Source organism: Rhinatrema bivittatum, chromosome 2 (assembly GCF_901001135.1).
Source record: "Rhinatrema bivittatum chromosome 2, aRhiBiv1.1, whole genome shotgun sequence".
In the NCBI taxonomy this organism is placed as follows: Eukaryota; Metazoa; Chordata; class Amphibia; order Gymnophiona; family Rhinatrematidae; genus Rhinatrema; species Rhinatrema bivittatum.
Window position 1 is genome coordinate 352,745,547 of NC_042616.1, and position 26,785 is coordinate 352,772,331.

General features: G+C 40.7%; 1 protein-coding gene across 4 annotated transcripts in view; it reads right to left on the reverse strand.

The window, feature by feature from the left end:
- ERP44 (endoplasmic reticulum protein 44) overlaps positions 1-26,785 on the reverse strand; it is a 505,107-nt gene that overhangs the window by 110,742 nt on the left and 367,580 nt on the right. For all 4 annotated transcript variants that reach the window (XM_029589904.1, XM_029589906.1, XM_029589905.1 and 1 more), the window contains one exon: positions 1,423-1,534. In XM_029589904.1, coding sequence (XP_029445764.1) covers positions 1,423-1,534 — 112 coding nt within the window. The remainder of the gene's footprint in view (positions 1-1,422; positions 1,535-26,785) is intronic.

Genomic DNA, 26,785 nt, shown 5'->3' on the forward strand with positions numbered 1-26,785 from the left:
TTCAAAGAGCCCATGCTGTCTTATCTCCTGAAACTAGCTACAAAAATCCTCCTGAGTATAGCAGGGTTGATAGCTGGGGGCGGGGCTGAAACACTGCTCTGCTCGCTCACCGGCACAGTCTTCGAACTGCCAGACTCCTCCTCACACAGGCCTGAGTTGTGTTTTTCCAGCCCTGCTTCAAATGAAAACTGCCGCAGCTCAGCAATTTTCTTCCGCACCAACATCACTCAAGCCCAGCAGTAAAATCGCTTTGGTAGCAGATAAGTTTCTTGGCAGATTACAACTGATAGAGGGGATTTATGATTCTTTGGCCTGGAGCTCGTGGATCAAGCAGCCATCCGAGCGCGTGATGTCACTTCCTCCTAATGTTTGGGTTTTTGCCAGGTACTTGCGGCTTGGATTGGCCATTGTTGGAAACAGGATACTGGGCACGATGGACCCTTGGTCTAACCCAGTACTGCATATCTTATGCCTGTTTAACCTTGCCCTTGCTCTGTGTCTAGTTCCTGCTTTGTTTTGGCTTCTACCTGCCTGCTCTGCCTCTGTCTTGTCTCTGTGCTCCTTTTCTTGTCCTTGCCTTGTTTGAGCCTATCCTGTCTGCAGGTATTGTGTGTCTTGTCCTGCCCTGTCTAGGCCTTCCTGTGACCTCCCTTGTCTGTGTATTTCCTTGCTGTGCTTCTTTCCTGCTCCCTGTGGGCCTCTCACTGGCCTTACTGCCCCCTGTGGGCCTCCCATTGGCCCTCTTGATCCCTGTGGTCTACCAGTGGCCCTTCTGCTCCCTGTGCTCTTGCCTTGTATCTTGTCCAGACTTCCCAGTGGCCTAGCTCTCCTGTGGGTTCCTTGTCCTACACCCATTTCCGTTCTTACACTGTCTTGCTGGTGCGCACTCTGTTCCAGCAAGTACCCTGTTCTTGACCTAGTGCCCCACCTCCAGAAGACCTGCTGGCCACCAGAACCTGCAGGCTAAATCGAAGAGGGAGGTGGCTGGTCAGGCAGAAGATCCACGCTGGTCCTGCCTGCTCCTGACTCCTGCAGAAGACTGCACACCTGATGTGCCTGCTCTGAACTCCTGCTCCCCCTGCTTGGGAGCATCCTCAAATCGGCCAGCTGGCCATGACACCTTTCTTGAAAGTTAATAAATTGTGTCAGCTCACAGCCAAGAAACAAATTTGCCCAAACTTAAACTCTGAAGAGATTATTCTATATTCCTTAATATTAAGATTTTTTTTTAATGTACAATGTTGGACAAATTAAAAGGAGTTTCTTCCAAGAAGCTTTTTGGGCTAATTCCTAACATACAGCTGCAACATTCTGCATATGAATTAAACTAATCAATTAATTTAGAATATATTAGTAAGAAAATTAATACTTAAGGTTAAATTATGTTAAGAAGTATAATGGTAATACAATTCTGTTGCTTACCTTTTTCACTTATTAACTGCCGAGCAACTTCCTGCTGGAAATTTTCTAAGCTCTGTGCGTCGTCCTTCATATGGAAAAGTATAAGAAAAGGTAATCCTTCTTCTGTCAACTCCTATAGATAAAAAGTGCATGCAAATAAGACAGTCTAGATCTTTTAAGCTGTTCAAAAGGGCTTCTATTACTTTAAGAACATAAGAACATAAGAAATTGCCATGCTCTGTCAGACCAAGGGTCCATCAAGCCCAGCATCCTGTTTCCAACAGAGGCCAAACCAGGCCACAAGAACCTTGCAATTACCCAAACACTAAGAAGATCCCATGCTACTGATGCAATTAATAGCAGTGGCTATTCCCTAAGTAAACTTGATTAATAGCAGTTAATGGACTTCTCCTCCAAGAACTTATCCAAACCTTTTTTGAACCCAGCTACACTAACTGCACTAACCACATCCTCTGGCAACAAATTTACAATACACCAGATACCATTCTGTACATAGTATGTGATAGGCATCTTATATTCAATACAGTCATTTAGTTTACCTGTAACAGGTTGTCTTTAAAGACAGAGGATCATATGTCAACATCACCTGGTACCAATGGGATGCTACAGCTTTTCTAAAACCTTTTAGAAAAACTCTTTCAGACATGTGCGATTCTCATGCTCCCATGATTCTATAACAGCCTTTATTATCTCTTTTAGCTAATGAGTTCAATTCCAGAAGGGAAGAGTATGTGTGACTGGTGATCTGTTTTCAGAGAGCACACTACTACAGGCAAGCAACTTTGCTTTTTCTGAAGTCAAGCAGATTACCCATCGTACATGTCTTCAAATAAGAGAGGAAAAGAACAAACATACAAATCTTCACTAATGTGCAGTAAACTTGTTTTTGGAGGGTTAAAATTCACTTTTTCTTTTGAGAAGAGCACCCTAAATAAATAAAAATGGACTCAAGGAGGGCTGGAGTTGTGCTCAAATCTGCTGTCACACTGGGAGGCAGTATCTAGGCAGAACTGTAACATGAATTTATGGATAGAAGTTCACATTATAGCCTCTTCAATAGAGGTTGACCTGAGATAGGTTACAAAAGAAGCCATGTTCCTGACATATAGGCACTAACATGCCTTTCCAAGGTCAAACCTGCTTAGCATCATGAAGAACATGCAATCTGCTATCCAAATAGATCAAGTCCTCTTCTACATGGCAATCTAAGGTTTGTTGGAGCAAAGAGAAAAAAAAAAAGCTGTTTAGTCTGGTCCAAATCCACAGTGACAGCTCTTTTGTGACTCAAGAGTGCTTGCTCATCTTTATTGGAATGTGGCCTTGTGAAAAAGTCCAGTAGGGTGACTAAGACAGAAATCTGTTGCAACCTTAGGCAGCAACTTACAATACATGCCTAACAACACTCTGCTATAATAAAATTTAGTATAAGGTGGATAACTTACTAAGGCCTAGAGCTCACTGATTCTGAGAGCTGAAGTGAAGGAAACCAAAAAAAGCAATTTTTCCAGTTTAGGTACTTTAACTCATAGAAGGCTAGAAGCTCAAAAGGGGCTTTCATCAGCTGTGTTAAATACCATGTTGTGATCCCAAGAAAATGTGAGTAGCTTGATGGTAAGCTTAAAATGAAGAAAGCCCCACATAAAACTAAAAGTTGCACAGAAATCTGTCTTCATTCTCCATGATAGTAGTATGCGACAAAGGCACCGCCATGTGGCATAACATCTCAAGCTGGCTTTTGAGTACAGATTCTAAGATACGTAGGATTATTCAAGCAGTCTTTGTGAGAGACAAGAAAAGGAATATAGGGACTTGCCAGCACACCAGACAACAAACCTTCTTTATTTGTAATAAGACCTTCTGGTGGAATTCTTATTACAAGCCAGAAATGATTGAGACATATTACTGGAGAGACCATGAGTATCACTTCCATTTCAACATACAAGATATAAGGGCAAGAGACTGGAAATTATGAAGTAATGTTCCTTGGTGATGATATTTGATTTATATTTTCTTTTCAGGCATTTCAAAGCATGTTACATTCAGGTACTGAATGTCCTGCCTTAAAGTGAAGTGTATTAGAACATAAGAACATAAGAAATTGCCATACTGGATTAGACCAAGGGTCCATCAAGCCCAGCATCCTGTTTCCAACAGTAGCCAATCCAGACTACAAGTACCTAGCAAGTACCCAAAAACTAAGTATATCCCATGCTACTGATGCTTGCAATAGCAGTGGCTATTTTCTAAGTCAACTTGATTAATAGCAGGTAATGAACTTCTCTCCTCCCAGAACGTATCCAATCCTTTTTTAAACCCAGCTACACTAACTGCACTAACCACATACCCTGGCAACAAATTCCAGAGTTTAATTGTGCGTTGAGTGAAAAAGAATTTTGTCTGATTAGTTTTAAATGTGCTACATGCTAATTTCATGGAGTGCCCCCTAGTCTTCTAGTATACGAAAGAGTAATCGATTCACATTTACCCATTCTAGAACTCTCATGATTTTAAAGACCTCTATGATATCCCCCCTCAGCTGTCTCTTCTCCAAGCTGAACAGCCCTAACCTCTTTAGTCTTTCTTCACAGGGGAGCAGTTCCTTCCCCTTTATCATTTAGATTGCCCTTCTCTATACCTTCTCCATCGCAACTATATCTTTCTTGAGATGTGGCGACTAGAACTGTACACAGTAGTCAAGGTGCGGATTCACCATGGAGCGATACAGAGGTAATGACATCCTCCATTTTATTCACAATTCCCTTCCTAATAATTCCCAACATTTTGTTTGCTTTTTTGACTGCCACAGTACACTGAGCCGACGATTTCAAAGTATTATCCACTATGATGCCTAGATCTCTTTCCTGGGCGGTAGCTCCTAATATATAACATAATGTAACTATAGCATGGTTTATTTTTCCCTATATGCAACACCTTGCAATTATCCACATTAAATTTAATCTGCCATTTGGATGCCCAATTTTCCAGTCTCACAAGGTCCTCCTGCAATTTATCACAATCTGCTTGTGATTTAACTACTTTGAATAATTTTGTATTATCTGCAAATTTGATTACCTCACTCGTCGTATTCCTTTCCAGATCATTTATAAATATATTGAAAAGCACGGGTCCTAGTACATATCCTTGAGGCACTCCACTGTATATCCTTTTCCACTGAGAAAATTGTCCATTTAATCCTACTCTCTGTTTCCTGTCTTTTAACCAGTTTGTAATCCACGAAAGGACATCGCCATCTATCCCATGACTTTTTAGTTTTCTTAGAAGCCTCTCATGAGGAACTTTGTCAAACGCCTTCTGAAAATCCAAATACACTACATCTACCGGTTCACCTTTATCTACATGTTTATTAACCCATTCAAAAAAGTGAAGTAGATTTGTGAGACAAGACTTGCCTTGGGTAAAGCCATGCTGACTTTGTTCCATTAAACCATGTCTTTCTAGATGTACTGTGATTTTGATGTTTAGAACACTTTCCACTATTTTTCCTGGCACTGAAGTTAGGCTAACCGGTCTGTAGTTTTCTGGATTGCTCCTGGAGCCCTTTTTAAATATTAGGGTTACATCAGCCACCCTCCAGTCTTCAGGAACAATGGATGATTTTAATGATAGGTTACAAATTTTAACTAATATTTCTGAAATTTCATTTTTGTTTTTTTTGTTTTTAAATTTAATTTTTATTAGATTTTCAAAATTACAAAAGAAGATCCAGATATAAAGATACAGAATAATATTAATCATATTTTCTAAGAAATTATGAAACAACCTTAAATTATCTTCACCATTCATTATGCAAGGTAAATAGAGACACACATTGCTTTTACACTAGAGCAGTTCATTAAAAGATATATACTTAGGAAAAAACTGTCAAACCTTAATCTTTTCCACATATTTCCCAAATACTATAGGGGCCTTTATTTTTCCTGGCTCTGAAGTCAGGCTAACCGGTCTGTAGTTTCCCGGATTGCCCCTGGAGCCATTTTTAAATATTGGGGTTACATTAGCTTTCCTCCAGTCTTCAGGTACAATGGATGATTTTAATGATAGGTTACAAATTTTTATTAATAGGTCTGAAATTTCATTTTTTAGTTCCTTCAGATCCCTGGGGTGTATACCATCTGGTCCAGGTGATTTACTTCTCTTCAGTTTGTCAATCAGGCCTACCACATCTTCTAGGTTCACTGTGATTTGGTTCAGTTCTTCTGACTCATTACGCATGAAAACCTTCTCCGGAACAGGTATCTTCCTAACATTCTGTTCAGTAAACACGGAAGCAAAGAAATTGTTTAATCTTTCCGCGATGGCCTTATCTTCTCTAAGTGCCTATTTAATCCCTTGATCACCTAATGGTCCAACTGACTCCCTCACAGGTTTCCTGCTTTGGATATATCTTTAAAAGTTTTCACTGTGAGTTTTTGCCTCTACGGCCAACTTATTTTCAAATTCTCTCTTAGCCTCTCTTATCAATGTCTTACATTTAACTTGCCTCACTTATGCTTTATCCTATTTTCTGCTGTTGGATCCTTCTTCCAATTTTTGAATGAAGATCTTTTGGCTAAAATAGCCTTTTTCACCTCACCTTTTAACCATGTCAGAAATCATTTTTCCTTCCTTACACCTTTCTTAATGTGTGAAATACATCTGGACTTTGTTTCTAGGATGGTATTTTTTTTTATTTTATTTTTTTAACAATGTCCATGCCTCTTGCACAGTTTTTATCTTTGTAGCTGCTCCTTTCAGTTTTTTTCTATTTTTCTCATTTTATCAAAGTTTCCGTTTTGAAAGTTTAGCGTTAGAGCCCCTTACAGTCATTAATTCAAATTTGATCATCTTGTAATCACTATTGCCAAGCGGACCCATCACTACCTCTCACCAAATCCTGTGCTCCACTAAGAATTAGATCTAAAATTGCTCCCTCTCTCGATGGTTCCTGAACCAATTGCTCCATAAAACTGTCATTTATTCTATCGAGGCACTTTACTTCTCTAGGATGTCCTAATGTTACACTTACTCAGTCAATATTGGGAAAATTTTCCATTATTTCTGCACTATCAATTTGGTTAGCTTCCCTAATTTCTCTTAGCCTTTCACTGTCCGTCTCACCATCCTGGCCAGGTGGACAGTAGTATACTCCTACCACTATCCTTTTGCCCAACACACAAGGGATTTTTACCCATAAAGATTTGATTGTGCATTTAGTCTCATGCAGGATCTTTATCCTGTTGGACTCTATGCCATCCTGGACATAAAGTGCCACCCCGTCCCCTAGATGCTCCTCTCTGTCATTGCGATATAATTTGTACCCCCAGTATAGCACTGTCCCATTGGTTATCCTCCTTCCACCAAGTCTCTGAAATGCCAATTAAGTCTATGTCATCCTTCACTGCTATGCATTCTAATTCTCCCATCTTACTTCTTAGACTTCTGGCATTAGCATAGAAGATTTCAAAGTGTGTTTTTTGTTTGTATTTTCATTCTGCTTTTTAATTGATAGGGATAAATTGGAATCTTTTAGCTCAGGTGAGTTTTTAATTAGTCTCTTGGACTACTTTTCTTATTATTGGAACCTTACTGTTGGGATGCCCTAATTCTAGTGCGTCATTAGTATCCTTTGAAGATACCTCCCTCTGAACCATGCACTGCTGAGCGACTTTCGGCTGCCAGTTTTCCCCTTCGTATTGCCCTTAATTACAGTTGAAAATGAGGGTACATAGTTTGGTTTTACACAGGATTTGTGATTTCATTTTAACTGCATATTCAAAAAGCTGCCAAAAAAATATTACTAAATTATGACTAGTGCAGCAGTTAAAGTCATTTTAGATGAGGATAACATGAAAGTGCATATACAGTCTAGTGCTTACATAGCTGGATTATTGTAACACTGTTTGCTGGGCTGCCAAAAAACTTTTGTATAAGCTGCAAATGGTAAAGAATGCTGTTACTAGGCCTATTCTGGGAAAAATGCATAGGATCAGAGTGTTGTCTTTGATATACCAGTTGCACTAACTTATTGTGCAGCAAATTTAAATTACTAGTGCTTACTTTCAAGGTGATTAACGATATTGGTCCATAATATTTGACTGCATATTTGGATAGATATCAGCCAAAGAAATTATTAAGATTCTTACAGGCAGCTATTTTAAGTACTCCCTTCTTGTAGGCTTCACAACTAATTAGAACTAGAGAGAAGTTTTTTTCATGTTGCTCCATATCTCTGGAATATGATTCCTATAGACATTAGATTAGAAAAGCGTTGAGTAGACAATCAAATTATTCGTGGTCTGGATAAATCTGTGGGTTTTTTGTTTTTTTAACCAATGGGGTTTGCCCCAATAATCAAAACCAAACTATGTTAGTAGTTTTATTTAATTATTGCTCCTTCAAAAGTCCTACCTGCTTTTGAACAGGTACGTTCTGAAAACAAAACAATGTGTGCAGTTTTGAATATTTAAAACTACACATTTAGTTGCCTCTTCTGTCCTAACCCTGCCTTGGGAGTGCCTGCAAAACTATGCATATAAAAGTATGCATGAAAAAGACATACATGTGTAGTACTTTTACCCATGTAGAAGGTGATCAGTGTAAACAGCCCATTCCTGTGGCTAGAACAGCAGGTTTTTATTTTTGCCCTCAACATGGCTTCTAAAAAAGCTGTAAAAAAAACAACAGGTCCTATTAAATGTGTCTACTCCTCTGACCGAGCTGAATGTCCTGAAAACGACATCTCCTTTTAAATGGGCAACTATTTATTTTTATTTAAATCTTTTCTATACCGTCGTTAAGGTGGGTACCGTCACAATGGTTTACAATAAGGCACATAAAGTAATGATAGTAAAATCTGTCAGTTTACATAGGTGCCATAAGGTTCGGTAACAGTTTGTGATCAATGTTAATTGATAAATGTGATAATTCATGTCCGGGTCTCTATCATTTTCGAGTATAACACTAGTTTTATCATTGTAACTTATCGTTTAGTGATGGGCTATCTATTAAAAACTACACACTTAGTGAATACTGTAGTGTGTGTGAGTGTTCAATTGTTCGTACCTTGCACTTCCCTGGCTTCTATTCTCCCTTATCTTTTTGAAAAGCTTGTTTAAAGAGCCAGGTTTTTAAATTTTTTCTAAAGGCTTTGCTGTCTCTTTGTAATCTTAACTCCAAGGGCATGGAGTTCCATAGTATGGGTCCTGCCAAGGATAATGCCCTTTCTCTTACTTGTGTTAGTCTTGCTGTTTTGACTGATGGAATAGTTAGGAGTGCTTTGTTGGCTGACCTTAGGTTTCTGTTAAGGATGTGTACGCGAAGGGCTGTGTTACGCCAGTCGCGTTTTCATTGTGTATTAGTTTATGTATGGTGCATAGTGTTTTGTATTGTATTCTTTGTTCAATGGGAAGCCAGTGTAACTCAGCCAGTGTTTCAGTGATGTGTTCTCTTTTACTTATGCCAGTTAAAACTCTTGTGTTTTGCAAAATTTGTAGTGGTCTTAGTGAGGTGTATGGTAGGCCTAGTAGAAGGGCATTACAATAATCTGTGCTTGCAAATATCAACGCTTGTAGTACTGATCGAAAGTTGGCAGTTCTTAGAAGTGGTTTTAGTCTTTTGAGAACCATTAGTTTGGCGTATCCTTCCTTAACTTTTAGATATATGTGTTGTTTTAAGCTTAGTTCTGTGTCAATTATTACTCCTAGATTCCGAACTTTCTCTGCTAGTGTTATTTGTTGGTTGTTATTGAGTGTGATTTGGCTCTGTGTGATCTCCATATTTTTTCGTTCTAAATGATTAAAAAGATTAAATACCTTAGGGTCTACATCAGTGCAGATACCACGGAGTTATACAAATTAAATTATCCCCCCCCCCCCTCCTCCAGAAACTCTTCAAGGATCTGGATCGGTGGTCCGACCTGCACTTGTCGTGGTTCGGACGAATATCAACTATAAAGATGAATGTGCTACCCCGGCTGGGATACTTGTTTCAGTAACTTCCCATAGACGTTCCTACCACTCAACTTAAGAGATGGCAACAGAGAATTTTCTCTTACATATGGAAGAGGAGACCGCCTAGGATAGCCCAAGCAATACTATATAGACCTAAGCTTCATGGGGGGTTGGGAGTCCTGAACTTACGGTGGTACCTCACCGCTGCTCAGTTTCGCTCAATATTTGATTGGAATAGAACTAAAGAACAGAAGCAGTGGGTGGTCATAGAGCAAACTATAATAGGGGGGACTCCACTTCGTTCATTATTATGGCAACCCAAAAACTCCTGGCTTCCAATGTCTACTCCTTCAATGGCGACAAAAACTACTTTGTGCAGTTGGGAGAAATGGAAGTCTCAATTTACAGGGAATAGGAGATATTTCTACAGCTCTCATATAAGAACTAACACTCGATTCAGGGTGAGCAGGCAATCTGTATACTTTAAAGACTGGGAGGAGAAAGGTATTGCGACTATGGGGCAAATGTGGGATGGGCGGTCATTCCTTTCTTTCCCAACACACTCTGACAAATATCATTTGCAATAGACAGATATCTTCCCATACTTACAATTTTGCCACTTCTTTCAAGCGGAAAAAGTGGGTAATGATTTAGCTCAAGGCAAGACCCAGCTGGAAAATTGGTGCGACCAAGCTGATAAACTAAAGGTTTTCTTAACAAGGACCCTCGAAGCAAAGCCCGTTTTTATGAAAGCTTGGGAAGCGGACCTGGGTAAGACCTTCTCAGAGGACATTTGGGACTCTATTTTTCTACATACTAAAAGAGATCAGCCCACTCGGCATTGGCAGAGAACAGCTATAAAATTTTGCTATGATGGTATTCTTACAGTGCTAAGTGCTGGAAGGGTTGTGTTCAACTGGGCTAATTTTTTTCACATGTGGTGGACTTGCCCCAAGGTAGTAACATTTTGGCAGTCTATAATCACACCTAATACACACAATCTCTGGTGAAGACGTTTCTTTGACACCTGAATCTGTATTGCTGAATGTACCCTTAGACATCCCTTCTAAAAAGCTAAAACTTGCTCATCTTATTCTCCTCGCGGCTCATAGGGAACTGGCTTTTCTCTGCAGAACTGACTGTTTACCCTCAGAGACGAGCCTTAGACTCCAGTTATCTAAACCGGGATCTGTTCATAAAGGGATCGCTATTAATAAACCACACAATCAAAACATTTTGCAAGCTTTGCAACCATTATTTGATTGATTGACCCAGACAGTTACTAGTTGAAATATGGCAGGGCACAACCACTGATTTCTATAGAACCTTTCAGTTAACCTTTGTACTGTTTCTCCTTTACTACTCAATGTATGTATTCCAGGTACCATATAGGACATCCTGCAACTTCCGGAGGGTGGGAGGGAGGATTGGGATGGCTAGAACACCTTGCGTGATTAAGGAAAAAATTGTCAAACTTCTTGTATATCATTGCTGATTTATCATCTACTTACTTATGCATAAGCTGTATTGTGTAACTGTTTTATTGTGTTGACATCAATAAACATTAAATTAAAAAAAAACAAAAACAGGTCCATATTCAGTCACTGATGAGATAGGAAACTTTGCCAGATAAACTTATCTGTCTAACTTTGGAGGTATGTTCAATAGTGCAGTTGCACTATCGAATATAACTAGCTTTCTTAAAGTTAGCTGATTCATTTCATTCAGCTAACTTTAGGACAGCACTTTGGCCTGATCAGACTTAGCTGGCTACATTATCTGGCTAACTCAACTCCTCCCAGTTACACTCTTGGAAAGCCCCTAACTTATTTGGCTAAATTCTAGTCAGTTAATTTATTAGGCCAGCTAGAATTTGGCCAGATAAGGGCCTAAATCTTCATTTAGCTGGATAACTTCTGTCACAGTGTGCGAGTCCCTGAGATGCTGTGGAGTTGGAACTACCCAGCTCAGGAAGTGTTGGCTGGGTTCGCACCGACAGCGAGCAGACACACCTCTGGCTAAGACGAAGTAGGAGACTTTGCCTATACCAACCTCTTCCCCCGTGGGTTAAGCCTTTGGGGTCTGAGACCGGCAGGACTCAGGGAATTGTCCACAGTTAGAAAAGTAACCCAATGGTCAGGGCTGGCAGCAGTGGAGCAAGGTCAGTATTCAGGTGGAGGGTTGAGGCGGACGGCAGTCAGGCAAGATCAGTATCCAAGCAAGCGGTTCAAGTCAGCAACAAGAAATCATTCATGGGAGGACAAGGAAGAACAGAGGACAAAGAAGAAGAGGCAGACAGGGCCAGGAAAGCAAGGCAGGAACAAGGAGGCAAGTCGAGACATTTATTGAAGGGTAAAAGCAAGAGCTGGAACAAGACAAAGGAACTGGAGAAGGTAGGGTGGGAACGAGGACAAGGCAGAACTGGAACAAGCAATGAATACCAGCTGAGCTCAGAAGGACCTGTTGCTGAGGGGCCATCTTGCTGCTCTGCAGGAGTTTAATGGCCTGGCAGGCATGACATCATCCAGCAGCACTGCTGAGAAGTTCACACCACAGGTCTACAAAAGCAGGGTGTGCACGTGCTTAATGGGAGTGAATGGCAGTGTCGGCATCCAGGTAGCATGACAGTGTTCTCGGCCGCCATGGCGTTATGGGAGTGAGGACTGGCAGAGGCGTGCCTACTGCAGTCAGCCAAGTGTTATAGTATTCCCTCTTCTAAGCCATCCTCGCCAAGTCCTTTGGTTTGGGTTTATGATGAAAGAGGCAGTGGAATTTCCTGGTGAGCCTGAACATTCTTGACTGGTTCCTATGTTTTCTTCGGGATGGTATCTCTTCCAAGAAATCAAGTAATGTAGTCTACCCCATATCTTTTTTGATATCCAGTATTTCATAGATCTTGTACTCAGTGTCAGAATCCATGGATACATTCACAGGCGTGGGAATTCGCTGTGGTTCCTAGGACAGCACCAATGGTTTTAGGAGAGTTATACAGAAGGAGTTGTGCATCCACGAGGTGGGAAGCAATTGCAGCTGGTATGTGATTGGTCCCAGCTGACGAAGTACTAAGTAGGGCCCGATGAATCAGGATGAGAACTTGGCAGGAGGAAACTTCACCCGGAGGTTCCTCATGCTCAGCCAGACTATCTCCTGGCTTGAACTATGGTGCAAAGCAGCTCCCTTTTTTTACCGCTAGCTTGAGAAGGAGCTTTCGAGTCCTCTTTCAAACCTTACAGATCTTTTGAGTGGTATGTTCGAATGTCAGACATGACACAGACAACCTTACCAGGAAATGGATCTTGGGATGCCGCCCATAAATGATGGCAAATGGTGAGGATCCTGTTGATTCACTCATGTGATTACTATGGCAAAACTCTGCCCAGGGTAACAAGGATGCCCAATCATCCTGCTTTTCATTGATGTAGGCCCATAGGAATGTCTTCAAAATTTGATTAATTCTCTCTGTTTGCCCATTGGTCTGATGGTGGTATGCTGAAGAGAAATCCAGTGTGACATCAAAGTTTTTACACAGGTTTTGCCAGAACTTGGATATAAACTGGACTACTTTGTCACTGATGAATTGCTCAGATAGTCCTTACAGGTTTGCCCCTTTCAGGGCAAACCTGTAAGGGGCACAAAACGTGCCATGTTTGAGAAGCAGTCCACAGTGACCCAAGACCACTGTGCATCCCTTAGATGGGGGAAGGTCTGTAATAAAATCCAAGGAAATATGAAAACATGACTTCATTGAGACTGGTAATGGTTGTAAGAGCCTCAAGGGCGCGAGTGAGGAGTTTGTTGTGGGCGCAATTTAAGGAGGTCTCCATGTGTTATACATCCTTAGAGAGTTGAGGCTACCAGTAGGGCTAAGATAATAGCTCCAGAATCTTGCAAGTGCTGGGGTGACTGGCCAACTGGTAGTTATGGGCCCAGTGGAGCACCATTTCCCTGACGTACTTGGGTACTATGATTTTCCCTGCTGGCACCATGATCAAGGTGATGGCAAGGATTTTAGCTGAGTCAATGATCTGCTTTTTGTTATATAAAGTCTCAAATGAGCAACCAAAATGATAAAGGGGATGGAACAGCTCCCCTAGGAGGAAAGGCTGAAGAGGTTAGGGCTGTTCAGCTTGGAGAAGAGACCGCTGAGGGGGGATATGATAGAGGTCTTTAAGATCATGAGAGGTCTTGAATGAGTGGATGTGACTCGTTATTTACACTTTCGAATAATAGAAGGACTAGGGGGCTTTCCATGAAGGTAGCAAGTAACACATGTAAGACTAATCGGAGAAAATTCTTTTTACTCAAAGACTGTCATGTATATTGTGTTATTTTGACCAATATAAAGTATGCAGAATTTTGCTGAATTTTACATTTTCTGCACAGAATTCCCCAGGAATATAGCATGGAAAGAGCAATGGTCAAGGGGGGTAGAATCGTGCGCAGACATTGGTGAAAGTACCCAGGTCCCCACTGGGTGATTTTGGCCTGTGACCAATCAATGTTTAGGTTGTACCTTTGGTGCCAGGGCAGGCCCAGAATGATGGGATTTACAGATTTAGGTAACTTGTAAGAGAAGACCTACTCCTGGTGCAAAATTCTCATCTGGAGAGTCAGGAGTTCGGTGGCTGTTAGTAACTTCTTGGGCAATGGTTCTCCTTATACAGAGGAAATTGTGACTGGAGATACAAGTTGTACAACCAGAAGACTGAATCTCTGCACCAGGTCTTCATCAATGAAGTTTCCAGTTGCTACAGAGTCCAGGAATACCTGTGTGGACTTCCAATGTACCCTGTGACGGAACCTAAATTCCATTAAGGTCCCTGTTTCCCCTGATAAGACTATAAAAAGAATCAAATCATACAGTCCATCAAATTTCAGTTAAGTTAGTTCCTGCAACCACACAATGGGGCCAATACAATAAAGTGCACCCAGGTTAATGAGAGGATGGACGCAGTAGACAGACACCCGATGCAATAAGGGGATTAGCATGTCCAAAATGCGCTCCCAAACAGTGCAGCTGATAGAGCCTATCATATGTAAATTCCATGTAAATGAGGCTATTAGCTATTATCCCCTGATGCAGTAAATACCCAGGCACCCAAAGCACACCTCTTAACGCAGCGAATTTAATGCCAGCCCTGGAACTGGTTTTAAGTCATTCTACTTGTCATTAGGTTATGAAAAAATCCAAAATACTGTTCTCTGTGGTTCTTCCACAGAGCAGGAACCACAGAAAACAGTAGATCCCAATGCTTTTGGTGATTAACAATAAAGAATTAATGAAATGGATCAATTACAAAGAAAAACATTTCTGGACGCACAATATACCCAACTCCAGGCCGATTTCATCATTTGCTATTGTGCGTGTATATTGTGCGTCCAGAAATGTTTGGTTTTTTTGGTAATCGATCCATTAAATTATTCTTTCTTGAGCGCCCATAGACCGTAGCAATATGTAAGCAGACAACCATGTCTTCTGGGCACGCGATGCATTGAGTGCTAGGGATGCACAGTTTCTCCCTAGCGCATCGGTTTGAATGCATCAGCTCATTTAAATACAGCATTGGATGCCCAAGAGAAGTGGCTGTGCGCATGTTAATAAAAAAACAGGCACCCAGTTTGGATGCACGTTTTTATGCGCAACTTACTGTATCGGCTTGTAAGTGTATGCATAGTGGTAGCGGCAAGGACTACATGGATGTTGAGAGCCATCAAGAGAACAAGCTCCTGTGTTTGGCCAGCTGCTGGCTGGGAAAGAGCTGAATGCTCCATGTGGTGAGCAGCTGTATGAAACAGGTTTGAAGGCAGTGGAGAGGGTAAAAGAATGGCAGAGAAGGGCTCAACTGAGAAGCATCATCAGCTCACACAGGTGGCACCAAGGGCTACATGGGGGAGGGAAGCAGTGTCATTTAAGCACTCCTCATACACATACATATTCTCAATCTTTTCCCCTTCTCCATGGATGACTCCAGCACTTTTTTTTTTTTTTTTTGCAATTTATTATATTTCATAACATTACATGAAATAATAAAAAAACATGAAAAGCATCTTATCAAAATAACAAGAAAAATGTTTAGACATAATAAAGCAGTATTCATGCAAAAGCCCACATTATCAAGGGGGGACTAGAAGGAAAAACAAAAAATAAAAAAAGTAATTTAATCTACCGGGATATACCATACCCATATCTTCAACCAGGTTTACCCTTATCGACTAGAATCCTCTCAAGATCTACAGGATCTAGAAAAATAAACTTATTACCTTGAAGGCAAATGACACACTTGCAAGGAAATTTCAGATAAAAGGAAGCTCCTAGGTCACACACTCTAGTCTTCAATTGGAAAAATTGCTTCCTTCTTGACTGAGTTTACCTAGAAACATCTGGAAAAATCTGAATCTTTTGACCTCAAAAAAGAGCTTTCCTTAAACTTAAAGTATTGATGAAAGAACAAATCTTTCTCTGTATCTAATACAAAGGTAACAACAAAAGTTGCTCTTGTATTTATCCAAAAAACAGCAGGGTAGGCGATCCAGTACAGCCGTGAGGAAAAAAACAAAGAAATGGATGCCACAAGATAGTCCTTTTCAACGTTTAATCAAGGAGACGTAAAATTCTTATAAACATGCCCAACTCTGGCCGAGTTTCGCCACCAATGGTGGCTGCCTCAGGGGCTTGTTGGTCACAGAGCAGTATTCAGATGGTGGTCCAAATAAGATCAAATGTATATCTATGTCAATCGCGCGTTTCTCGTAGCGATTCATCTCCTCTCCTTATGTGCTTGGCGTCGCACGTTTGACATATGAAGTTTGGAAAAGTAACTTGAATGCTGTGAACCCCTTATAGGACACAGTAGATTCTCCCGCAGTCCCTGAAGCAGGCACACTGTGCCGAAACATGGCCCGTGTCGGACATGCAGCTCCGTACCCATGAAACAACAATAAAGGCGACGACCTTGATAAGTATGAAATAGAAATTGAAGTGGGTCGGAAAAGAAGCAGGGGAGAAGGGATTTTAAGAGAAATTTAAAAAATCCATAAAAAAGTGAATATCTTTAGAAGTATTTTTGAAATTAATAAAAGAATAATAGACGGAGGAAAAGAAAAGGATAACTGCAAATCTGTTACCCTTATCAAAAACCTCCGTACAAAACAACCACCAAACAAGGATTCCAATTATTAGCAACAGTAGCATGGGATAGACTTAGTTTTTGGGTACTTGCCAGGTTCTTATGACCTGGATTTGAAACAGGATGCTGGGCTTGATGGACCCTTGGTCTGACTCAGTATGGCATGTTCTTATGTTCTTAGGCCTGTGAGGCCTCCAGTGGACCCCACCTCACTGGCGGCCGAGAGAGCAGGCGGCCCTACAAGGGCTGCGGTGGACCCCATCCAACTGAAGCAGAGAACAGCAAAGGCCCACAAGGCAGCCAGTGGACCCCATCCACTGGCAGTCAAAGGAAGAAAAGGAACCCATTGGGAGGGAGCCCATTCTCCTGCTCCTTCTCTGTGCCAATTGTGCTGTATCCAAAATACACACATCTAGCATGAGATCAGCATAGAGAAAGTGCGAGTCCCACAAGATTTGAATAGCACAGGTGTCAGCAGGGGTCATACACACCATCTGCTCTAGATGGTGTGTATGAATGAATGAATGAGAGCCAGACTGAGGTCCAAGTGTGTGTGTGTGTATGCGAATGGAATCCTGACTGGGGTGTGTGGGTGTGTGTGAATGGAGGCTTATTTTGGGGGAAGGTTGTCAGTATGAACAACAGGACTGCCTGGGGGGTGGGTGTGTGAATGGGAGCCTAACTGGTGTGTGTGTATGTGTATGTGAGAATAGGAGCTCACCCGGGGTGTGTGGGTGTGTGTGAATGGAGGCTTATTTTGGGGGAAGGTTGTCGATATGAACAAGAGCCTGCCTGGGGGTGGATGTGTAAATAGGAACCTAACTGAGTTTGTGTGAATGGGGATCTGCTTGGGGTGTGCAAGTGTGTGTGTGTGTGTACATGGGAACGTGTCTTGGGGCTGGTGGATGTGTGTACATGGGAGCGTGTCTTGGGGCTGGTGGATGGGTGCGAATGGGAGCCTGTCTGAGGTGTGTGTGTGTGCGCGTGTGTGTGAAGAAAGTTTGTGTTGTTCCATTAATCCATGACATGCTCAAGGTGACTAGAAATGAAAAGTTTTCAGGTATGTAGAGCGGTGAATTTTCCATCCTTGTTAGTTTTAATTACTGGGTGTCTGCCATTTGAAATATTGTATTGCTGTTTGGAAAAATGTTTAAATTTTGTGTAAGCTCTTAATTATTGGATGTTATTCTATTCATCTGCTCATTGGAAATTCTTTTTATTAGTATGGTTTTACTAATATGATTGATTTATATTCCTTGATTTTGTTTTATGTATGATTTATGAGGACTGGAGATGTTTGTTTCTTCATTGCATATGATGTCTGGCTTGTTGCAGTTTCCAGTTTGGTTTCTGACGACATGTTTCTATTTATGGTCTCTTTATTCAGTAATTGGTGAGGTTCTGTCTGTGATCTACATGTTTAACTGAGGTGGGGTATTCTGCTACCTTGTAGTTTCTATGTAGGAATTTATAGCAGCCTGGTTTGTTCTGTTTTTCCTACAGGATGTAAATTGGTGTTTTAAGACTTGGCATAATATTTGCAGTATTGCCTTTATATAGATAGGGTTGTTCCTATTTGAATGCTGGCAGTTAGTACTGTTTTAGTATGGAGAGTTTACTATATCATTATTGTCATTTAGTTTACTCAAGACTTTCTGAGGGCCAAACCCACACCCAACACGTCACAATAAGCCTAATACCATTCGGGTTTACTGGATGGCACCACAGCAATGCATGCATTTTTGTACAAAATGGTGCCAGCTACAGAACAAGCCAGCACCATTTTTACATACTAGTTAGTGGAGCAAGAGCACCCTGGGATGATTCCTGCCCAACTTTGGCGTTTAGGTTCAGGGGTGTGTCAAATTTTAAAGTTTAGATCGCTGGAGAGATCATGGCTTTTTTTTGGTGGGGAAGGGGGCCTGCGACAGAGTGCGAGACTAACAATTTCTATTGTGTTTTGGTTACTGGGAAAAACATTGTGTTAAAAAAAATAAAAATAAAAAAATAGAAGGAGGAAGAGGGCAGCACAGTAAAATAGAACAGGGAGGCAAAAATGGTAGCACCTGTCCTGCTGACAACTCTTCTATTTTCATCAAATCTTGCATGTTCTGATATCTAAAGGACTGACAGGAAGCTATGCAAGCATTGAGCATGGTCCCTTGAAACACTTTTCTCCCAAGAATGCCAATGGCATTGGGTCCTAAAGCTCAGGTTTTCTTGAAGGTAGATTTGAACTTCACAGACGATATGTCTAGAAAGCTGCCTCTTGGTCATCAATTTCTTATTTCTTTAGATATCTCCTCTGCTTTTGACACAGTTGACCATGACATCTTGCTTTATCATCTTCAAGAATTCAGCATTAGTGGTACTGTACTTAACTGGTTTCAATCCTATCTTTCACAACGATCTCAGATTATTAAATTTAATAATGAACTTCCACCTCTTCCCTCATCAAAACCAGTGTTCACCTGGGTGCAGCTCTCTCCTCTGTTCTTTTCAATATCTATTTAACTCCCATCTATAAAACCCTTTCCTCCATGACTGTCTGTTACAAACTATATGCTGATGGCATACAGTTTGTTCTCTGGATCGACCCCTCTTGGAAAGATAAGAACATAAAAACATGACATACTGGGTCAGACCAAGGGTCCATCAAGACCAGCATCCTGTTTCCAACAGTGGCAAATCCAGGCCATAAGAACCTGGCAAGTACCCAAAAACTAAGTCTATTCCATGTTACTGTTGCTAGTAATAGCAGTGGCTATTTTCTAAGTCAACTTAATTAATAGCAGGTAATGGACTTCTCCTCCAAGAACTTATCCAATCCTTTTTTAAACACAGCTGAACTAACTGCACTAACCACATCCTCTGGCAACAAATTCCAGAGTTTAATTGTGCGTTGAGTGAAAAAGAACTTTCTCCGATTAGTTTTAAATGTGCCACATGCTAACTTCATGGAGCGCCCCCTAGTGTATTATCTGAAAGAGTAAATAACTGATTCACATCTACCCGTTCTAGACCTCTTCATGATTTTAAACACCTCTATCTTATCCCCCCTAAGCCATCTCTTCTCCAAGCTGAAAAGTCCTAACCTCTTTAGTCTTTCCTCATAGGGGAGCTGTTCTATTCCCCCTATCATTTTGGTCGCCCTTCTCTGTACCTTCTCCATCGCAATTATATCTTTTTTGAGATGCGGCGACCAGAATTGTACAGAGTATTTAAGGTGAAGGCACTATGACATTTTCCGTTTTATTCACCATTCCCTTTCTAATAATTACCAACATTCTGTTTGCTTTTTTGACTGCCGCATCACACTGAACCGATTTCAATGTGTTATCCACTATGACGCCTAGATCTCTTTCTTGGGTGGTAGCACTTTAGAATATCTCCAAATGTTTTTCTCCACTAATACCTCATGGCTCAAACACAATAAATTATGTTTAAACATGTCCAAAACAGAATTTTAGTTGTTCATAGCCCATTTTCCTCCTTCGATGAAAAATCTGTGCTTTTAGATGGTCAATCCTTTTCTATTCAAGTCATATCAGAAGCTTGGATGTTATTTTAGATAATACCCTTTCTTTTCGTCCACAGCTCAAGCAAGTTATTTCACAAGGTTTTTTCAGGTTACATGTCCTTTCTGATCTCAAAAAGCTATTACATCCTCCTGAATTCCAATCAGTCCTTCAAGATTATTTTTACCATCCTAGACTACTGTAACAGTTTATACACAGGTATTCCCCAAAGTCATCTTCGCTCTCTTCAGTTGTTGAACTCTGCCGAGCAGCTCCTTGCTGATGTAAATCATTTCAAACACATCACTCAGATTTTAATTGAATTGCATTGGCTCCCAATTAATGAATGCATTAAATATAAACTCGGTATGCTCATTTACAAACATCTTAATGAGCAAACCTGTCATTGGGCCAATGCGATTTTCAAATTTTATTGACCCACGAGACCACTGTGTTCCTCACAGCGAGGCCTTTTGGAAAGTCCTTTCCTGAAACAGGCTAGGCTTCATATTACTCATGAATGTGCCTTTTCCATCGCTGCACTGACTTTATGGAATTCTGTTCCAATAAATATTAGGCGATATGACTCACTTAAGATGTTTAGAAAACAGATTAAAGCGTTTTTATTTAATCTGGCCAACTGTTAATGTTGCTAATCTCTCTTATTCACTCCGACATTGTTATTTATTTTATTTTCATGTCAATTCTGTTTTTAGTGTATTTAAGTTTTTACTCTAATTGTTTTATCTTTTTTAATTTTTTTTTTGTACTGTACATGTCTAGTTTTATTATATTATATATGTTTATTTTGTTCGCTGCCTAGGCGTTAGTGTTAGGCGGTTTAAAAATCAAAATAAATGTAAATCTTGGCTCTCAAGAGTGGATTTGACCATCACAGACTGGTGCAGTTTGAAATATGCTGCCTATTGCAGAGTGCTGCACAGCTGTCAGCATTTCATACCTGAATGTCCTGAGACCAGCATGGTTCCTGGCATCCTGATGATCTGATGCAGTCTGCAGTCTAAGGGGCCTAACCAAATCAGCAGTTTTATAGGCTCAGCGCATAGGATTTTCTGTGGCCTCACCATGAAGACATCATCACAGCTTTCTTATAAAAGCAGCTCAGTTCTTTGTAATAGTGGGTTCTTTGGGAATGTGGTATTTGTTTTGTAGACTGTAAAATGCAAACTAGGAGAACAACACTATGTCTTGTGTGAAACAATGAAAAGATATATTTTCTGTAATATATATGTACACAACAGATGCTTATAAGAACACCTGAGACAAATAAAACAGAATATACACAATGTATCAACACAATAAGCAAAAGCAATTTCCCCAACTAACAGGATATAATTATATACAAAGCCAAATGGTAAAGAGCGAGTTCTCGGTTGGAGGCACATGAGTACTGGAGATCCCTTGTCGGTGTGAGATTGGTAGCGCTATCAGTCAGCTCTCAGCAGGGAATATGACAAAATGTTGTGGTTATATGCACCTTGGAACATATAATGCGCCGTTTGGATTTCTTTGTATAGTGTTCTTGAAATATTGCCAAGCTACTGATAAGAAAACGTACTGCATATGTTTCGGGACCACTCGTAAATGGTAAAATTCTTATGTTTGTGCATAATCCCTATTTCTCATATGTGTTACTATAAGAACAGAAGATATACCATACTGGGTCAGACCAAGGGTCCATCAAGCCCAGTATCCTGTTTCCAACAGTGGCCAACCAAGTCACAAATACCTGGCAATTACCCAAACATTAAGGGGTAGATTTTATAAACTGCGTGCACTTTCCGGAGCACACACATGGACGTACTAATTTTATAACATATGCGCCAGCTCACGCATGTTAAAAAATTCGAGGGCTGCGTGCACATATGCACCGGATTTTATAATCCACGCACGTATGTGTGGATGGCACGCGCAAGGGGGGGGGGGGGGGGAGAAATTATGGCACCTCCGTGCTGCAAACCATTCAGACCGTCCCCAGTTCCATCCCAGTCTGCTCCAATTAAGGAGCGGACTGGGAAGGAACTTCCCTACCCCCCCGTATCTAAACTCCCTCTTTCTTCCCCTCTCTCCCCACCCCCTAAACCATACTTGTTTTTGGGTTTTTTTTGTTTCACAACTTATTTCAGTTCCCGAGCTGAAGTAAGTGGCGCGCACTGGCCAGCTGCTGGCGCGCAACTCTTCGGGACAGCCAACAATGGTGGTGTCCCAAGCCGCCCCCCCACCCCTGTCCCACCCGTTCAAAGAGGCCCAGCACTTATATGTGTACCAGCCTTTTGTACACCTGGCCGGGCCCATTCGAAAAATCGCCCAGCCATGCGCATAAAGGCCGGAATTTGCTCACGTAGGGATTTTAAAATCCGGTCGTAAATAAATAGATCCCAGGCTACTAATCCTTACTGATTAATAGCAGTTTATGGACTTCTGCTCTAGGAACTTCTCCAAACCTTTTTTAAACCCAGCTACATTAACTGCCCTAGCCACATCCTCTGGATTTAAATAGTCAGTATGGCAGCTAATAAGTAGAAGTTAGAGTGTTTGTATATCCCAACCCTCCCACCCACCACTAGCTCATCATTTAATTTATAGACAAGTGCCACTTTTAGACTAAAAAAAAAATCAGCCTTTTAACTTCACTTCACAAATTAAGAACATAAGAACATGCCATACTGGGTCAGACGAAGGGTCCATCAAGCCCAGCATCCTGTTTCCAACAGTGGCCAATCCAGGCCATAAGAACCTGGCAAGTCTATTCCATGTTACCATTGCTAGTAATAGCAGTGGCTATTTTCTAAGTCAATTTAATTAATAGCAGGTAATGGACTTCTCCTCCAAGAACTTATCCAATCCTTTTTTAAACACAGCTACAACTAACTGCACTAACCACATCCTCTAGTAACAAATTCCAGAGTTTAATTGTGCGATGAGTGAAAAAGAACTTTCTTTGATTAGTTTTAAATGTGCCACATGCTAACTTCATGGAGTGCCCCCTAGTCTATTATCTGAAAAAGTAAATAACCGATTCACATCTACCCGTTCTAGACCTCTCATGATTTTAAACACCTCTATCATATCCCCCCTCAGCCGTCTCTTCTCCAAGCTGAAAAGTCCTAACCTCTTTAGTCTTTCCTCATAGGGGAGCTGTTCCATTCCCCTTATTTTGGTCGCCCTTCTCTGTACCTTCTCCATCGCAATTATATCTTTTTTGAGATGCGGCGACCAGAATTGTACACAGAATTCAAGGTGAGTCTCACCATGGAGCGATACAGAGGCATTATGACATTTTCCGTTTTATTCACCATTTCCTTTCTAATAATTCCCAAAATTCTGTTTGCTTTTTTGACTGCCGCAGCACACTGAACCTACGATTTCAATGTGTTATCCACTATGACACCAAGATCTCTTTCTTGGGTGGTACCACCTAATATGGAACCTAACATTGTGTAACTATAGCATGGGTTATTTTTCCCTATATGCATCACCTTGCACTTGTCCACATTAAAGTTCATCTGCCATTAGATGCCCAATTTTCCAGCCTCACAAGGTCTTCCTGCAATTTATTACAATCTGCTTGTGATTTAACTACTCTGAACAATTTTGTGTCATCTGCAAATATGATTATCTCACTCGTCGTATTTCTTTCCAGATCATTTATAAATATATTGAAAAGTAAGGGTCCCAGTACAGATCCCTGAGGCACTCCACTGACCACTCCCTTCCACTGAGAATATTGTCCATTTATTTATTTATTTATTTATTTATTTATTTATTTATTTAGTTTAACAGCTTTTAATATACCGGTGTTCGTGCAAGCACATCACACCGGTTTACAATAAACTTGAGAAAGGAGGAAATTACAAAAAACAGGGAGTGGGGGAGTGGAGCAGGAGCGAAAAGAGGGGGGGGAGGGGGGGAGAGAGGTAAAGGAGGAAAGTTAGCAGCTGAGAAAGGTACAAGGAACGTATCAGTATTTACAGGATAGGTTGCTTAACGAGGTTAGAACATGGTTGATTATTACAGCGGTTAATGAGGAATAAATAGATTATATAATGATATATATTAAAGCTTAATTACAGCAGTTATGGTGGATTATATTGATAACTTATTAAACAATTAAACACATATATATAAAATATTAGCTTATTTACAGCAGTTACAGCAGGTAATAACGGTGTCTTGATTTCGACATATAGGTTGTAAGTTTTAACTGGGGTTACAGTGGAGCACGGTAGGAAGGTGGTGGTGGGGTGAGAGGTGGGCGGGGGTATAGGGAAAGGGTGAGGGGAGGGAGGGTGGGGGTATGGGTGGGTTGAGGGGTGAGTAGGTTTAATCCTACTCTCTATTTCCTGTCTTTTAGCCAGTTTGTAATCCACGAAATGGACCAGATGGTATACACCTTGTGGTGTATACCATCTGGTCCAGGCAATTTACTACTCTTCAGTTTGTCAATCTGCCCTACTTCATCTTCCAGGCTCACCATAATTTGGTTCAGTTCATCTGAATCATCACCCTTGAAAACTGTCTCCAGAACGGGTATCTCTCCAACATCTTCTTCAGTAAACACCAAAACAAAGAATTTATTTAGTCTTTCCACTATGACCTTATCTTCCCTAAGTGCCCCTTTAACCCTTCGACCATCTAACGGTCCAACAGACTCCCTCGCAGGCTTTTTGCTTCAGATATATTTTTTAAAGTTTTTATTATGAGTTTTTGCCTCTACGGCCAACTTCTTTTCAAATTCTCTCTTAGCCTGTCTCAATGTCTTATCCTATTTTCCTATGATGGATCCTTTTCCAATTTTTGAATGAAGATCTTTTGGCTAAAATAGCCTCTTTCACCTCACTTTTTAATTAAGCCAGCAATCGTTTGGCCTTCCTTCCACCTTTCTTAAAGCTTGTAATAGATCTGGACTGCACTTTTTTAAAATTCTTTTTATTTATGAGTTTATTAACAATAATTACAAAGAATACACTTTGTACAGAAAAATGGAAAAAGATAAGAAGGCAAAAAGAATAATATAAACACAAAGGAAAACAATATTTAAATTTGTCCACCATCAAGGAAATACAAGGGGGACAGAAATATAAGAGATAAAATGAAGATATAAACAATAATAGGAAAAGACATTACGTGACAAAAAATTGCATCAATACTTCAATAGACATTCTACGGAGGTTCTATAGGACTAGAGGTTAAAGCCTTCCTGGAGTTAACAGAAACCTAAAAACCTTGAAGCTGATCTGGAACAAAAAATATAAAGCTTTCATTAGCTAACTTCATAAAGCATTTACAAGGAAACCTTAACATAAATGTAGCACCAAGTGCTAATATATCTTTACGTACTAAGAAAGCTTTTCTCCAAATCTGAGTGGTGTGAGAAAAATCAGGAAAAATCCTTACTGTAAAACCCATAAAAGAGGTGGTAATATTCTTAAAGAAATCTTCATGACAAAATTCAAAACAGATTCAGAGAAAAAAGTAACTAAATGTGTAAATCTTCCCACAACCTGCAGACTTGATGTCTCTAGGAAGGCAGTTAAGACCAAGTCTGAAGCCTGTGATTAAGGTCTCCCAGATGAAATGAAATACACTTTATTCAGAGCAGGAATAGTCTCAGGGATCTTCAAAGTTTGAAGGAAATAGCACCATAGAGTCCTCATGGGAAGCTCTCCCACAACCTTAGGAAAATTGGTGAATTTTAAGTTTAACTAACAGGATTTATTTTCCAGAAATTCAATCTTGCATTGGCGACTGTGAGTCTGCCAGGACTTCAGGGGGTTAGCCAAGCTTTAGAAAAAGGTCCTAAAACCAGGTGGTCTGTCAAGAGGAAGAAAAAATCCAAAGCCAAAAATGACTAATTCAAACAACTCCTCCGAATCATCCAGTGCAGACTCGTCATCAGAAGATAGTCAAGACAAGGCCGATGCAGTGGGAGCCAGGGTAGACAGGGGACCCCTAGCATTGACAACTGTGTCTCATTTATGTGAAAGTGTCCCAAATGAATTAAGGAAGCAAATAAAAAAAAAGAACATACATAGACATCTTCAGAATTCTTGAAGGCCGGTGCAGGGCCAACGAAAAGAAAGGCAACAAGAAACAAGCTCACTCGGCAGGCACTGACAAGCCAATAGCAAGAAATGTAACTAATTGGATGACAGCATTTCTAAGGATGGCGAGCGTCATTGGACATGAAGACCCATCACAATATGGCCCTCCTCTTAGCTATGTGGATATCATTCTTGAAGCATATAGAGAATACGAAGGATGGGCATGGCTTAATTATGACGAAAGTTTCAGGGACAAGATGGAAGAAAATCATGTCTTGGGGTACTCAGGACATTGGCCTGTGGCTCAGGCAAATGAAGAATAAAGCCCCTGATGCGGGCAGCAGTGCTCGCACAGCAGTGCGTGAAGGTCAGCAAGCAGGGCAAATGGGGCAGGGCGCCATAACATGTTGGAGATACAACAAAGCTTCTTGCGCATTCCAAGATTGCAAATTCAGGCATTTATTTTTGATGAGCATGGCGCCCCACCCAGCCTCAAATTGTATGAAGAAGGCAAATATAGGGAGTAAGCCCAAATTGAAATAGCAACAATGAGTTTGAGAAGGTACCATCCCCGATAATTCTTGAAGAGATGGGGGAATGGCTCGACTGATACCCAAAGAAAAAGCAAGCCAAGTAGTTGTTACAAGGCTTTCACCACTGATTCATTATACCTTTCCAAAGAGACTGAGGAAATCCGCGCAGAG